General features: G+C 36.6%; 1 protein-coding gene across 6 annotated transcripts in view; it reads right to left on the bottom strand.

Moving 5' to 3' along the window:
- The window catches only part of EYA3 (EYA transcriptional coactivator and phosphatase 3), a 156,172-nt gene that overhangs the window by 47,057 nt on the left and 91,410 nt on the right, over positions 1-17,705 (bottom strand). For all 6 annotated transcript variants that reach the window (XR_005215452.1, XM_037828004.1, XM_037828000.1 and 3 more), the window contains one exon: positions 7,089-7,174. Coding sequence is in view for 5 of the 6 variants with exons in the window: in XM_037828004.1 (XP_037683932.1) it covers positions 7,089-7,174 (86 nt within the window). In the remaining variant the exon portion in view is untranslated. The remainder of the gene's footprint in view (positions 1-7,088; positions 7,175-17,705) is intronic.

Raw genomic sequence — 17,705 nt, 5'->3', positions numbered from 1 at the left:
ATGGTGGGAAGGTGATAGCATTATAACATTCTAAATGTGATTAATCCCACTAATGGAATGCTAGGGACGGGGTGGAATGGGAAGATTTAGGCTGTATATATGTTTCCACAACTGAAAAAAAAAAAAAAAAAAAAAAAAAGACAGTCTAAATAGATGACAATTAAATGCCAAGGATGATCCTGGATGGGATCTGAGGATGGAGGACAGGAGGCTCAAAGGGACACATTTGAGACATAAGGAAAAAAAAAAAAGGAAATATAGAATCTAAGCTTTGTATCAATGTTGAATTTCTTGAACTTCTTAGCTGCGCTTAATGGGATTGCATAAAAGAATGTTCTTGTTCATGGGAATTGCATATGTGAATTATAGTGTTTGTTCAAGGATGTGTGCAGCTTGCTCTCAGATGTTCAGAAGACAGAGCAATAGATGATGAATGATAGGGAGGGAGGGAAAGAAAGAAATGGCTGTGTGACAGCATGTTAAAGTTGATGGATCGGGGTATTGGGGGAGGGGGATCAGGGTATGCTGTGTATGGGGTTTGTATTGTTTTTGCAACTGTTCCTGTAACTTTGAATTTATTTCAAAATTAAAAAAAAAAAAAAGTGATTATCTCTCACATCTTCTCAACCAAAAGGGGGACAGGAAATGAAATAAAGTCTCAGTGGCTGAGAAGTTCCAAATGGAGTCGAGAGGTCACTCTGGTGGGCATTCTTATGCACTATATAGATAACCCTTTTCAGGTTTTAATGCATTGGAATAGCTAGAAGTAAATGCCTGAAATTATCAAACTGCAACCCAGTAGCCTTGACTCTTGAAGATGATTGTATAGCAATGCAGCTTACAAGGGGTGACAGTGTAACTGTGGAAGCCTTGTGGCTCACACTCCCTTTATCCAGTGCATGGATGGATGAGTAGAAAAATAGGAACAAAAAACTAAATAAAAAATAGGGTGGGGGGATGATTTGGGTGTTCTTTTTTACTTTTACTTTTTATTCTTATTTTCACTTTTTCTGGTACAAGGAAAATGTTCAAAAACTAGATTGGGGTGATGAATGCACAACTATATGATGATACTGTGAACAATTATACACTTTGGATGATCGTATGATATGTGAATATATCTGAATAAAATTGAATTAAAAAAAGTGATTATCTGTGTTTTTTTTTTTTAAATAATCAGGTGTGTGTGTGTGTGCACGCACACAGATGGGAGAAGGCAATATGTCACACTAGTTGAACTCAAATAAGCTAAAAGTCTAGCAGGGGAGAAGACAAAAAATTTCCAACAATGTGGCAGTAAATTATATGTCACATGAGAAGAAAACTATCACTGTGAACCGAGGTGATCAATGGGCTTTCTGAGATAGAGGTGGTTTTCTTTCATGAAAAGTCCCTGAAAAGGTTTTAATAAGGGGCCAAAGGTGTTGAGTCTGGTTGAAACAGAGGATCTTTGGTTAAAGAATATGACTTAGATTTCTCTAGGCAATGGTGTATTGGTAGCATGAGAGGCAGGAAATGAGGACTATAAAATTCAAACAATTAAAAACATTAAAAGATTCTGAACAGCTTAGTGACAGGATAAAAATGACATTTGGAGGAAACTAGTCAAATAGTGTTTTAGAGAATGAACAGGCTCAGTGAAAAACTAGAGATAAGAAGAACTGTTAACCACGGTAGTTCAGGAGTAAAGGGGGAAAAATCAAAACATGGGAAATGAAAGCAAAAATGAAAAGGAAGGAAAGAATTCCAGAAATACTGGATTAGGGAAGGGCGTGGGAAAAAAAAAAAAGGGAAGAAGACTGGTCAGGTTTAAAACCTAGGTTTACTAAGAAAATATACTGTCACCAACAACGATTGAGAAGTCACAGGGAAACGTGGTTTTACTTGCGGAGGGTAAGGAGACAAAAAAAAGGGTGGAATAAAGGGCTGGTTTTAGATATGCTAAATTTAGTGGAAATTCCAGAACTTTAAAGAAAAAATGTCTATCAATCAGCTGGAGGCCTATAGATTTTATGAAGTCAGGACTAGAATCTTTATTTCAGAGGTGGTAAAATGGACATTAGGAGTGTGGATAAACATTCCTGGGGACAAAGTAATTAACATATTGAAAAACTGAAGAGCATTTCCTCAAAAAGTTAAACAGAGAATTACTATGTAACTTGGTTGTAATTCCACTCCTAGGTATATACCCAAGAAGACAAAACAGGAACTTGTAGGCCAATGTTCATAGCAGCATTGTTCACAATAGCCAAAAGGTGGCAACAACCCAAGTGTCCATTAAGAAATAATGGATAAGCAAAATATGGTATATACATACAATGGAATATATTCAGCTATAAAAAGGAATAAAGTTTAAATACATGCCTCAACATGTGTGAATCTTGAAAACATTATGCTAAGAGGAAACAGCCAGACACAAAAGGACAAATTTTGTATAAATCCACTTATATGAAATTCGTAGAATAGGCAAATTCACAGAGACAGAAAGTAGATTAGAGGTTACCAGGGCTGGGGGAAGACTGCTTAATAGGTATAGAGTTTCTGTTTGGGTGATGAAGAAGTTTTTGTAATGGATGGCAGTTATAAATGCACAACATTATGAATATAACTGATGCCATTATATGGACACTTAAAAATGGTTAAAATGGCTAATTTCATGTTATATACATATGTTACCACAATAAAAATTAACACCCCCCCCCAAAAAAAAACTAAATGGAGACTACCTGTGTTAGAAAAGATCAAAATAAGAGTTACAAAAGTGAGATCTATATAGACAGTCCCCAGAAGAGTGCCAGATATATAGTAGGTACTCAATAAGTATTAGTGAACTAAAAGAATAAACAAATACAAGAACAGTTAAACATAAAAAATGAACCAAAATAGTTAATTTGAAAAGATCAATAAAATTGACAAACCATCAGTTAGACTGACAAAGAAAAAAAGAAGATGCAAATAAATAATATCAGAAGTGAGAGGGGGGACATTACTACTGACACCATAGGAAATAAAGGGTCATAAGAGGATACTATGAACAACTGTATTAGACAACCTAGATGAAATGGACAACTTCCTGGGAACACACAGATTACCTATACTGACTCCAGAAGAAACAGAAGATCTCACAGACCAATTACAAACAAAGAGATTAAATCAGTAAAATCCCAGGACCAGATAACTTCACAGGTAAATTCTACCCAAATGTTCCTTCCAATAATTAATACCAATCTTGCTCAAACTCATCCAAAAAACTGAAGGAACACTACTTATTCTATGAGGCCAAGGTCACCCTAATACAAAAGCCAGATAAAGATACTACAAGAAAAGAAAATTACAGACCAATTTCTCTTATGAGTATCGACGCAAAAATACCAGTAAACTGAATCCAACAGCACATTCAAAGAATTATATACCACGATCAAGTGGAATTTATCCCAAGTAGGCAAGGGTGGTTCATTAAGAAAATCAATTACATAATATAGCACATTAACACAATGAAGGGGAAAAAAAACCACATCATCACCCTAATTGATGCAGAAAAGGCATTTGACAAATTCCAGAATCCTTTCTTGATAAAAACACTTAGAAAAATAGGAATAGAAGGAAACTTCCTCTACATGATAAAAGGCATATATGAAAATGTACAACTAGCATATACTCAATGGGGAAAGACTGAAAGCTTTCCCTCTGAGATCAGGAACAAGACAAGGATGCCCACTATCACTGCTGTTGTTCAACATTGTACTAGAAGTTCTAGCTGAGCAATTAGGCAAGAAAAAGAAACAAAAGGCACACAAACTGGAAAGGAAGAAGGAAAACTTTCACTATTTGCAGATGACATGATATCATATATAGAAAGTCTTGAAAAATCTACAACAAAGCTACTAGAGCTAACAAATGAATTCAGCAAAGTGGTGAGAAACAAGATCAACATGCAAACTCCAAGAGTGTTTCTACACTAGTAACGAACAACCTGAGGAGGAAATCAAGAAAAATATTCCATTTACAATAGCAACTAAAAGAATCAAAATATCTAGGAATAAATTTAACCAAGTATGTAAAGGACTTTATCACAGAAAACTACAAAACTTTGCTAAAAGAAATCAAAGAAGACCTAAATAAATGGAAGGATATTCTATGTTCATAGATTGGAAGACTAAATATTGGTGAGATGTCGATTCTACCTAAAGCAATTTACAGGTTCAATGCAATCCCAATCAAAATTCCAAGAACCTTCTTTGAAGAAATGGAAAAGCCAATCATCAAATTTATTTGGAAGGGCAAGGGTCCCCAAACAGTCAAAACCATTCTGAAAAAGAACAAAGCTGGAAGACTCTCACTTCCTGACTTTCAAGCTTATTACAAACCTATAGTGGTCAAAACAGTATGGTACCAAAATGAGGATAGATATATAGACTAATGGAATCAATTAAGAGTTCAGAAATAGATCCTCACCTCTACGGCCAATTGATTTTTGACAAGGCTGCCGAGTCCACTCAATGGGGAAAGAATAGTCTTTACAACAAAATGGTGCTAGGAGAACTGGATATCTATATGCAAAAGAATGAAGGGAGACGTCTATCTCATACCATATAAAAAATTAACTAAAAATGGAATGAAAACCTAAATATAAGAACCAGGACTATAAAACCCCTAGAAGAAAACATATGGAAGCATCTTGTGTTAGGCACTGAAAAGCACCCAAAGCACAAGCAACAAAAGAAAAATTAATGGGATAAATGGGACCTCATCAAAATTAAAAACTTTTGTGCATCAGCATCAAAGAACTTTATCACGACAACCTAGTCAATGGGAGAAAATATCTGGAAATCACATATCCAATAATGGTTTAATATCCAGAATATATAAAGAAATCCTACAATTCAACAATAAAAAGACAGCCTTCAAAAATGGGGACAAGACTTGAATAGACATTTCTCCAGAGGGAATACAAATGGCCAAAAAGCATATGAAAAGATGCTCAGCATCACTGGCTATTAGGGAAATGCAAATCAAAACCACGAGATACCATTTCACACCCGTAGAATGGCTACTATTAAATAAACAGAAAATTACAAGTATTGGAGAGGATGTGGAGAAATAGGAACACTATATCATTCATTGCCGGTGGAATATAAAATGGTGCAGCCACTGAGGAAGGCAGTTTGGTAGTTCCTCAGGAAGTTAAGTATATAATTACCATTAAGTATGAAAATCCCACTTCTATGTATATACCCAAAAGAAATGAAAGCAGGGACTTAATATTTGCACATCAATGTTCATAGCAGCATTATTCACAACTGCCAAAAGATGGAAGCAATTCAACTGTCTATCAACTGATGAATGGATAAATATATGTGGTATAATGGATAAAAATTTATGTGGTATATGCATACAATGGGTTATTCAGCTGTAAAAAGAAATGAAGTCCTGGTACATGTGACAACATAGATGAACCTTCAAGAAATCATGTTGAGTGAAATAAGCCAGACACAAAAAGATAAATATTGTATGATTTCACTGATATAAAATAACTGGAATAAGCAAACTCACAGAGTCAGAATCTGGAGAATAGGTTGGGGATAAGGAATGGGGAGTTAATGCTTGAGCTGTACAATTTCTATTTGGGGTAATGGAAAAGTTTTGGTAATGGATGATGATGATGGTAGCACATTATGAATGTAATTAACAGCATTGACTTATATATGTGAATGCAGTTAAAAGGAGAAATTTTAGGTTGTACATATATATCTAGAATAAAATTATAAAAAAAACAACAAAGTAATATAGGACTGTACAACACAGTGAACTTGATTGTAAATGATGGACTATAGGTAACAGTACAATTATAGTTAATACTACAATTACAAAATGTTCTTTCATGAATTGTAACAATATACCACACTCTAAAGCAAGGTGTTGATAACAGGGAGGAATATGGGAATTATGTATTTTATGAATAATTTTTCTGTAAACCCACAACTTCTCTAATTAAAAAACAAAACCAAAACCAAAAAAACCAAAATCAGAATCTAAATAGTAATGTTAACTGAGGTCAGGAAAAAATGATCCATGGAGAGAATGGTTGACAATATAAATTGCTGCAGCGATCTCAAGTAATAAAAACAAAACAAAAACAAAAAACCCCTATTTTCTTACCAGTGATCTTCTAAGCATAAGTTAAAAACAATGATCAAGACCAGACCACCAAGAATTCAAAGGAATGGGTGGATTTTTTTTTTTTTTTTAATAAAAAGAGGAGGTAATATTCATTCATTCCACAAATATTTGGGTTCTTTTATTCTGAGTGCCAGACACTTTTCTAGGCTCTGGGGATGTATAAACGAAAAAAAGAGAAAAAATTTCCACACTCATGGAGCTTACATTCTAGGGGAGTTGGAGTAGGAGCTGGAGACAAACCTAGTAGATAAAGAAGCAGATAAAACCACACCATAGATTTAGCAGAGGAAGGAGAGAAACAAACATGGCCTGAGAATCTATTTAGGAAATGGTCACAGTCCGTTTGATTCCTAGTTGTGCCTTTTTTTAAAAAAAAATTTTAAATTTTTAATGCAATTTTATTGAGATATATTCACACACCATATAATTCATCCAAAGTACAGAATTAATGGCTCATACTATCATCATATATTTGTGCATTCGTCACCACAATCATTTTTAGAACATCTTCATTACTCTTAAAAAATAAAAATAAAAATAAATAAAAATAAAATAAAAATAAAAATAAAAAAGAACACCCAAAACACCCCATTCCCCTTATCCACCCCCTATTATTTATAAATATTTTTGTCTTTATTTTATTACACATCTGCCCATACACTGGTTCCAGAGAGTGTCAGTCACAAGGTTTTCACAATCCCACAGTCACATGATAAAAGCTATATAGTTATACAATCATCATCAAGAATCAAGGCTACTGCATTACAGTTCAACAGTTTCAGGTATTTCCTTCTAGCTATTTTAATACACTGTTTGCTTCTTAAATGAGCAAACTGACCATGGAAGCGAGAGGTGAAGAGCCAGCCTGATGAACCATATCAAACAGGGTAACAATAATAGCACCGTACCTGGTTTGAGATGCTAGCAACTGCTGCTGCTGGAATATTGGCAATTGTAGATGAAGTGGATATCAGGCTGGCATTTGTGCTTGAAGCTATAGGATTGAAAGTATTAAAACATATTAGTTACCTCGTAACTTAAAAAGAATAAAATAAATTGAAAATATATTGTGCCTTAAGTGCACAGATCTACAAGGAAATAAAGAACATTAGCAAAGGGAACATGAACTCTGGTTTTTGTTTTTTTTTTTTTTATGTCATTCCTCAATTCACATTTGATTAGAAACAAAACACTTCAAACATTTCTTTTTCAACTTGAGTCTTTGATTCTTCCTACTGAAGTCCCAGACGGATACATACACAGTGTACCAGCTCATACTGTTAATACCAATGAAATCAGAAGCTAAACCAAATCATGCCAATACAACTTCTCCAGTAATTGAAAAATGCCTCACCTGCAATGTGACCCATTGGCCATCATCAGCAGAAACAAGAGTTCTGGAAAATCCACTTGTAAATCCTACACTATGATATTGTTTATTGTCACTCGCGCCAAATCATGCCTTTTCTGATTCAACACATTTACTCTGAGGAAAAGAGCTGGTCCTCCAAATTCTTAAGGGCTTGGTATTGCTTCTTGTGCTCCACTGAAATTAATGGAGTATTAATGTAGACTAACTACCACCATGATCTGGCACTTAGAGATTTATCAATAAGCTTAGAAAAATCCAGAAAATATTAACTATTATTCTGGCCAAGTAAAAATGTACTTTATAAAATACTTGGGCTGCTTAAGACAAGAAATTTGGGATAAGGTTGTCATACCTTTCCACCACAGATTCCACTAGGGTTTTAAGGAACAATAAAGGAGAAAAATGATAAGGCCTCAAGCACTGGTATTTGCCACAATGACTTTTTTCAGGTGCACATAATAAGTATGATTGGGAGATACAGTCTTGAACTCCCCTCCCTCACTTATCATAAGCACACTTAGACCTGGCTCCTACTGTGGTCACACACACCAGCAGGATCCAACTTGGAGTATTAACTGGTCAGGCATGCCTATCTGACTGCCTACCCCATTAGCAACAAAATCCTCCAGTGGAACTTAACAGGAAAACTTTCATTAAGAACAGTGAAGGTGAACAATGTAGCACAAACTTGAAGAGTCCTAGTCAAAATCAGATAATATTTATCCCTTTCCCCAAGGGTTCTATGCTTAGAAGAGTCTAGGAGAGATTCATGTCAGTTAGGTATAAGGAACAGCTACTGCTGCAAACCCAGCTTTCAGATGAAGAAACTGGGACACAGAACAGTTAAAGTAACTTGTCGTGGTAGATAGTCAAGGTGACAAATCAGATCTTCCAATTCTTCATCTACTGCTCTTTCCTCTCGAGTCAGTGGCTGAGTGAGAGATCAGATTTCCAATTAGTCCAGGATGGCTCTTTTCTACAATATTCCTTCCCGCAGGAGAACAAAACAAAACTCCTAAGGACTTACTTTCTTAAACACAACTAAATGACGTAGATTTTATAAGCTTACAGAAGGTATTTTCTTCCAATCTCTTTTCTACTCTGGCTCAACATATTTTTTTTCCTAAGAAGTGCCAAAAAATGACAATACATAGGCTGGATGACTCTATAAGTAGTTTTTTTTATTTTTTTAAAAAATTTTAAATGCAATTTTTGAGATATACTCACACACCATATAATCCATCCAAAGTATACAATCAGTGGCACACAGTATCATCAACTAGTTGTGCATTCATAGCCACGATAAATTGAGCACTCATTACTTCAAAATACAGAAAAGAAGAAATTAAAAAATTAAATAAAAAAAGAAATAAAAAGTACACCCAACCATCCCATACCCTAATTCCCATTATTTTATAAGTAGTTTTTTTTCTAGTTTGCATTGATTGTATTTTTTCCCCAATACCACTCCATTCATTTGTTCTCCCTCAGGTAAAAACATGTTTGTACATTTTATCAAATTGTTGAACACCCTATGTTTCACTGAGTTATACAGTCCCTGTCTTTATTGTTCCTCTTTCCTTCTGGTGTCCCGCATTCTCCTAATCTTCTTTCAACCATATTCACAGTCATCTTTGTTCAGTTATACTTACATTGCTGTGATATCATCACCCAAAATTGTGTTCCAAACCTCTCACTCCTGTCTGTTCCTATCTGTCTGCAGTGCTCCCTTTAGTATTTCCTGTAGTGCAGGTATCTTGTTCACAAACTCTCCCATTGTCTGTTTGTCAGAGAATATTTTAAACTCTCCCTCATATTTGAAGGACAATTTTGCTGGATATAGGATTCTTGGTTGGTGGTTTTTCTCCTTCAGTATCTTAAATATATCACACTACTTCCTTCTTGCCTCCATGGTTTCTACTGAAAAATCTGCACATAGTCTTATCACGCTTTCTTTGTATGTGGTGAATTGTTTTTCTCTTGCTGCTTTTAGGATTCTCTCCTTGTCTTTGACGTTTGATAATCTGATTATTAAGTGTCTTGGCGTAGGTCTATTCAGATCTATTCTGTTTGGGGTACATTGCGCTTCTTGGATCTGTAATTTTATGTCTTTCATAAGAGATGGGAAATTTTCAGTGATTATTTCCTCTATTATTGCTTCTGCCCCTTTTCCCTTCTCTTCTCCTTTTGGGACACCCATGACACATACACTGCTCATATTTTTCCATTCTTTTCCCTATCTGTTCTTTTGTGTGTAGGATTTCAGGTATCTTGTTCTCCAGCTCCTAAGTGTTTTCTTCTGCCTCTTTAGATCTGCTGTTGTATGGCTCCATTATGTTCTTTATCTCTTGTGTTGTGCCTTTCATTTCCATAGACTCTGCCAGTTGTTTATTTGAACTTTTGATTTCTACCTATGTTCGCCTAGTGTTTTCTTTATAGCCCTCATCTCTTTTGCCATATCTTCCCTGAACTCATTGATTTGTGTTTTGATTTGGTTTATGATTTAGCACATTTCTTTGAAAATATTTAATAATAGATTGTTTCATTAAATGAAACAATATCTCAACTGTATCTTGATTGAGGTGTTAGGTTTTTCCTTTGACAGGGCCATATCTTCGTTTTTCCTAGTGCAGATTGTAGTTTTCTGTTGTCTAGGCATCTGGTTTCCTTGGTTCCCCAATCAGATTTTCCCAGACCAGAACAGGTTCAGATCTCAGAGTGGGGTTATATTCAGTTTCAAGTCTCCCTGCGGGTGTGTCTTAGAGACTGACCAACTCTCCTGTGAGGTCCCTAGCCACTGTGCTTTTCCTAACATGCCCAGCAGGTGGCATCTGTTAGCCTGTTGCTCCTGACTGGTGTAAGGAGGTGTGGCCCCTTTAGTTTCTATTTTGCTATTTTCCCCCAGGTTCTGGGGTCTGGTTCTGAAGGGAAGACCAGTAGCAGAGATGGGCTCCACCTCCTTCCTCTCAGGGAAGATATACCCTCTAGGGAGTTATCATCTGCATTTGAATTTTTGTCTCTCTGACTCTGTTATCTCCACCCATATCTGGATCAGAGCCCTGTGAACTGAAAATGTTTGAGGCTCTCTCCACAGAAAATGGCTGAGGCTCTCTCCACTGAGCCCCTCAGGTTGAGAGAGAGAAAAAAGGGACAGAAAGCCCCCTTTTAGAACCAGTACACGGCCCCCCAGGTTCACTTGCTGGCCACAGGTTAACACCTGGTCTTCTGGGCTCCCCCTCCCAGGACAGATGAGTCTTCTGGTTCTTTAGGTCAGCTGTCACTAAAAGCCTTTGCCTGCTTGTTGGGTGGTTGTTGCCTGTATTCAACAGTCCACATTTGTTAATTAAAACTCCAGTTGGAGATGGGCTGAGCTATATGCACTTGTTCGGAGAGTGCAGCCTTCTACCACAGCAAGGTTTTGCAGCTCATACTATCGTGAGGGGACGGGACTCCCAGCATGATTCTGCAGTTTTTACTTACAGATTTTATGCTGTGGTCTAGGCATTCCTCTGAATCCAGGTTGGTATATGATGTGTGGACAGTCATGGTTGTCTCCCATCAGTTATTCCAAATTATTTACTAGTTGTTCCTGATTGTTTATTAGCTGTTCCAGGGGACTATCTAAATTCCACTCCTCTCTATGCCGCCATCTTGCCCCCTCCTCTATAAGTAGTTTTTAATTATTCTTGTGGGAAAATAATTTTGAGTAGATTCCAGATTTTATTGCCAGTTAATTATGTTAGGCAGGTCAATAATAAAGCAGACTGAACATAGGTGATTTAAGATGGGAAAGAAGATGAAGAACACATTTTACCTGTTAAATTTATGGCCCCTGGTTCTACCATACACTCCTCTTTCTCTTATAGACTTTTAATTCTGTTCTACCATTTAATAACTTAATAATGGTAAGAGGTACAACTCACTTATATTTGATCTCTATATACATGGTAAAAAATATACCCTGATTGACAAGTTGGTTTTATAAATTGAAAAAGTTTTCAGATCACTTACCGAATTGGGCTGGAAGTAAAAATAATCGGCCACATGCTATTATCCCTACTATGAAGTTTAATGACTTGATTAGCTAAATGTTAGTAGTGTCTGAGTTTTTGACATGGATCACACTAAAAATCACAAATTTCTCTCAGTAGTAGTGACTTCTATTATATAGCTCTTGGTCTGCAAACCTAGGAAGTTTACAGGACTCAATAACACTTTCTCCAATTCACCAAATCATTTCTAATGTGCCATTCATTCATTTAACAAAATAATATATTAGAGTCTACTATATGAAGCCCAAAATCTGTTCTAGCCACTGAGGGATAGAGTAGTGAACAAAGTCCCTGCCCTCAAGGAGTTTAAATTCTATTGAGGGAACACAAACAATTATTCAGGTTCTTGTAACCACCCTTGAATCCAAGCTAAACTCACCTAAAAATGTACACAACCACTGCATGACTTACCTCACATACAACTGACTAAAAACCTAGGTACCTCATAAAAATGTACTGATTATTTTATATATTAATAAGTGTGTCTCAACAAAAGCAATACTCAATTGCAGGTTTAAAAAACAAAAGCATTAAGCTATAAAATATGCAATGAAAAATGAAATTTTACAGAACCAAATAGAATCCAAATGGTATCTCCTATTATTATATATCTAATAGCTGTCAGCTCTCCAAATGCCTATAGAATGGCAAACTGTTTGGACAGTTCTTATTTCTGCCTTGACAGTGTACCTGTCAAATCACTGGAAGATGAAGTTTCTAAGAACCATGCCCCACAAGAGGTCCACCTATCTCGGTACAAAAAGATAACTGGTTATAGAATGGTGAGGGCTACAACTAAATTAAGTGATGTTGCCCCAAAGCCGGACGGTTAACCCCAGGGTTAATGGCAGTGTGTATATAAAGCTTAGTTTCTACTTACCTCTAATTTCCTATCATGTCACTCCACCTCCCTTGTCCACAATGGCTTTGGCTTTCTCAGAACACGACAAACTTTCTCACTTGAGGACCTTTGCAATGTTGCTTTCTCTGCTCTGCCCTCTTCACACTCTCAACATGGATGGCTCTTTCTCAGCAGGTCCCACATCCTCAAGAGACCCTCTTTGACCCCAATATAAAAACAAATTCCTTTCCTTATATTCTCAATCATAGCAATCTATTTATTTCTTTCAAAATATTTTTCAAAATTTGTTATTTATTTATTTACTAGCTTTATTTCTGTCTCTCCTCCTAGATCATAAGGGCACAATCTCATTATCTTGTTCATCATCTCCTGCATCCATAATTTCTGACATATGGTTGGTGATGCTCAATAAATACTTGTGGGATGCATGTATAGAAGTCTTGCATTAGGTTAGCAGAGCAAAATCATTATTTTCTGCTAGACTGGAGTTAACTAGAAGCTAGCACATGGGTGACTTTCCAAAACCTATTCTCAGTATATAATCAAAGTAATGCAGAAGAATGCATCCAAATACAGATCATATGAGATCCAGCATAAATTGTGCTCATTTTGGTTAAAACAGATTGTCTAACACTTCATCCAGTCACTTATTTATCAAATATTCATTTATTTATCAAGTTGTAGGGTTATAGAAAAATCATGCAAAAATAGAGTTCCCACCCCCATTATCAACACTTTGCATTAGTGTGGGGCATTTGTTACAACTGAAGAAAAAATATTATAATTGTACTCTTAATGATACTCCATAGTTTATATTAGAGTTCACTGTGTTACAGAGTCCTATGTCTTTTTTCTTTCAATTTTTGTTCTAGTAACATATATACAACCTAAAATTCCCCCTTCACATTCAAACATATACTTTCACATTCAAATATATAATTCAAATAGAGAATCACATTCAAATATATATATTCAAATCAATTCAAATATATAATTCAGTGCTGTTAATCATGTTCACAATGTTATACTACTCTTACCACCATCCATTACCCAAACTTTTCAGCCACTTATTTATCAAATATTTACTGAGTGCCTAATATGTGCCACGTACTGCTCTGTGTTTTTGGGTTACAACCATGAAAAAAACAAAGAAACATCCCCTTGAGGAGCTTAGTAAAACAACGTAGTAAATGTGCAATAGTCCCATTTTAAAAATCTTGTCAAAATTTCTCATGGTTGCCATAGAAATTTAAGTGTCAGCAAGAATAGGATCCATGTGGTTATGAATTAGAGCTGGAGACATCAGTGAGAACTCGGGTTAAATTTAATATAGATAAAGAATTACATATAGAAATATTTATTGATGTGTGTGTGTGTGTATATATATATATATATATATATATATGGGTTAGTATATACACATATATTTCTATGCTCTGTTAGCTGAGGGCCTAAAAGAAATGACAGTAACAACAAGTACACCTAGTGCCCAGATCCTGGTTTGTAATACCACTGTCCAATAAAAGGAACCAGGGCACCTTGGAGAAATGGCTGTTCACAGGACTAGAGAGGGAAATACACAAGATGAGACTGGAGCACCTTGTAGTGCCAGAAAGTAGACAGGAAGTACTCAAAGACAATCATCTACCCACACTGATGGGGATATGTCAAAATAGATACAGAAGCCAACTGAAAGAGCTCCCAATGGCCAAAACTGGAACAATTTGAGCAACAAAATTAAGTGCTTTGGATTATAACCTAAAGTATAAAATAAGTATCTATGGATCCATACTGACATGAATAAATGATTGAATGAATTAATAAATGAGGGAGAAGAGACAAATCTCCCACATGGAAGAATTCCAAATAAATTATATAGATGCTCCACCCTCAGGGAAAGGGAGCTGAACTCCTTAGGTGTGGGCTGTGCATAGTCACATCCATCCAAAGAGTACCAGTATGGAAAGGGGGGCGGGTAACTTTACAGTGGAGAAATCTGACAAACACTACTTCAGAAGGTGATCAAGGTCAACACCAACAGTCAGAAATCAAGTTGATAATATGTGCTTTGATATAATGTGATGAAAAAGGCACTTTACCTGTGTAATCTTCCTCTCTAAAATCTATAACCCCAGTCTAATCATGAGAAAAACATCCGACATGTAGGGGCATCCTACAAAATACCTGACCAATACTCTTAAAACTTCAAGGTTCAAAAACAAGGTACATGTCATACTGCAGAGCAAAAAGGAGCCTAAAGAGACAGGACAACTAAATGCAATGTGGTATCCTGGATGGGAACCTGGAATAGGAAAAAAAGACATCAGGTAAAAGCTAAGGGGCTCTGAATAAACTATGGACTTAAATTAATAGTGTACATTAACTGTAACAAATGTACCATACTATGAAGCTGTCAATAATAGGGGAAATTGTGTATGGGCATGGAGGGATAATATGAAAACTTTGTACTATGTAGCTTTTTTCTATAAACATAACACTACTCTTAAAAATAAAAATCTAATAATAAGGGGGGTTTCCAGGAAAATGGAGGGGTTAGACAGAGCAGGCTTCTCCTCCACGAAAGAAACTAGAGAGGGGCCAGAGGACACCTGGGACTGTGGTTTCAGGGTGTGACCAGCCATAGAAGGACCCCTACAGTACATGGTGGGGATGTGGACAAAAACGTGGAGAGACTGTGCATTGAGGGATGGGGTGAGTTTGTTTAGCCAGGACGACCTCCCAGGACTGGGAGTGGCAAGACGCATGCCGGGCAAGAGAATGAGCAGTGGTTCTCCTCTCCCATGCACCTACCTTGGCAGTTAGCTGGGGAGGTGATCCCCCACAGCCGTATGGCAGAGAGCTCCTGTGAGGGAAACCAGGAGGCAGCATTTACTGCCACCCCACGGAAGTCTGGGATGTACAATGGCAAGAAGTGGGGATGACAGAAGGCACCATACGGAGGCATCAGGAATCCCTCCCACACCCCAGAGGTTCTCAGGCACATGGCATACAGGAAACCAGACCCATCTGAGCTGGAGGGTGCCTTGCACAAACTCCCTGCCAAACTGCACAGGGCCCACATTGCATCGCCAAGGCAGGCAGTCTCCAGTGCATACAGAGAATTGGTGCATTGATTGGATCCCCACCAGGTTTGAATTCCATCCAGGGCACAGGAAAAGTTTGGAGAAGGCTGGCTTGACAGTAAAAGATGGCTCAAAAGTGCTAGCTGATGGCAGCATAGGGAAACTGCACTCCAGCAAGCTGCAGCTCTGCCAAATTATATATATAAATGCTCAAATAATCCTGTATTTCTCAAAATAACCTTATCAAGACAAGCAAATGCCCTAAAGACGATAGAAAATCATAAAGCACTGGAAGAATCTAGAACATTGGGACAAGCCAAACGAACAAATTAAAAAGCTGGAGAAGACACAAAATTTGAAGCAATTAATTAAAGAAGTATACACAGATCTCCAAAACAACTTCAACAAGATGGCTTAAGACATAAAGGACATCAAGAAGACTCTAGAAGAGCATAAAGAAGAATTTGGAAGAGTAAATTAAAAAATAGCAGACCTTATGGAAATAAAAGATACTGTTGATCAAATTAGAAATATACTAGAGGCACACAGCAGATTTGAAGAGGCAGAAGAAAGAATAGGTGAACCAGAGAGCAAGGAAATTGAATGTGAATGCACAAAACAACAAATGATGAAAAAAATAGAAAAATTTGAAATGCATCTCAGGGAAATGATGGGCAACATGAAGTGAACAAATACAGGAATCACTGGTGTCTCAGAAGGAAAAAGAAGGCTAGGAAGAGTGTATCAAGACATACTTGGGGAAAACTTCCCAACCCTTCTAAATGACATAAATATGCAAATCAAACATGCCCAACAAACTCCAAATAGAATAATCCAAATAAACCCACTCCAAGACATATACTGATCAGATTGTCAAATGCTGAAGAGATGCAGAAAGTTCTGAAAGCAGCAAGACAGAAGCGATTCACCATACAAGGAAAACAACATAAAACTAAGTACTGAATACTCAGCGAGCACCATGGAGGCAAGAAAGTGGTATGACATATTTAGCATTCTGAAAGAGAAAAATTGCTAGCCAAGAATTCTTTATCCAGCAAAGCTCTTGTTCAAAATTGAGGGAGTTCAAAATTTTCACAGACAAACAAATGCTGAGAGAATTTGTTAACAAGAGACCTGCCCTGAAGACATACTGAAGGGAGCTCTACTAGCAGAGAAAAAAAGAAATGAGAGAGAGGTAGGGAGAAGGGCACAGAACTGAAGAGTATTAGTAACGGTAACTTAAAGGAAAAAAAAAGAGAGGAGGAAAAATAGATCTGACACTAAAAACCAAAGGATAAGAAGGCTGGTTCAAGAACTTTCACAGTAACAACTTTGAATGAGAATGGATTAAACTCCCCAATTAAAAGATACAGATTGGCAGAGTGGATTAAAAAGTATGACCCATTGATAAATGCTGTTTACAAGAGACAAATCTTAGATCCTGCAACACAAAGAGACTGAAAGTGAAAGGATGGAAAAAAATATTATATGCAAGCTGCCACCAAAAGAAAGCAGGGGCAGCTATACTAATATCAGACAAAATAGACTTTAAATGCAAAGATGTCATAAGAGACAAAGAAGGACACTATAAATTAATAAAAGGGACAATTAACCAAGAAGAAATAACAATCAGAAATGTTTATGCAACCAATCAAGGAGCTCCAAAGTACATGAGGGAAACACTGGCAAAACTGAAAGGAGCAATAGATATGTCTATAATAGTGGGAGACTTCAATACACCACTCTCTTCTATAGCTAGAACGAGACAGAGGACCAATAAGAAAATTGAGAACCTAAACAATGTGATAAATGAATTAGACATAACAGACATATACAGATCGTTACATCCCAAAGTATCAGAATGTACATTCTTCTCCAGTGCCCATGGAACATTCTCCAGGATAGATCATATGCTGGGGCACAAAACAAGTCTTAATAAATTTAAAAAAAACTGAAATTATTCAAAGCACATTCTCTGACCACAACGGAATGCAATTAGAAATCAATAACCACCAAAGAACCAGATCTTTCACAAATGTATGGAGGGTAAACAACACACTCCTAAACAATCAGTGGGTCAAATAAGAAATTGTAGGAGAAATTGGCAATTATCTAGAGACGAATGAAAATGAAAATGCAACATATCAAAATCTGTG

This window comes from Choloepus didactylus, chromosome 2 (genome assembly GCF_015220235.1).
Source record: "Choloepus didactylus isolate mChoDid1 chromosome 2, mChoDid1.pri, whole genome shotgun sequence".
Taxonomy (NCBI): domain Eukaryota; kingdom Metazoa; phylum Chordata; class Mammalia; order Pilosa; family Megalonychidae; genus Choloepus; species Choloepus didactylus.
This window is presented reverse-complemented; position numbering and strand designations above follow the sequence as displayed.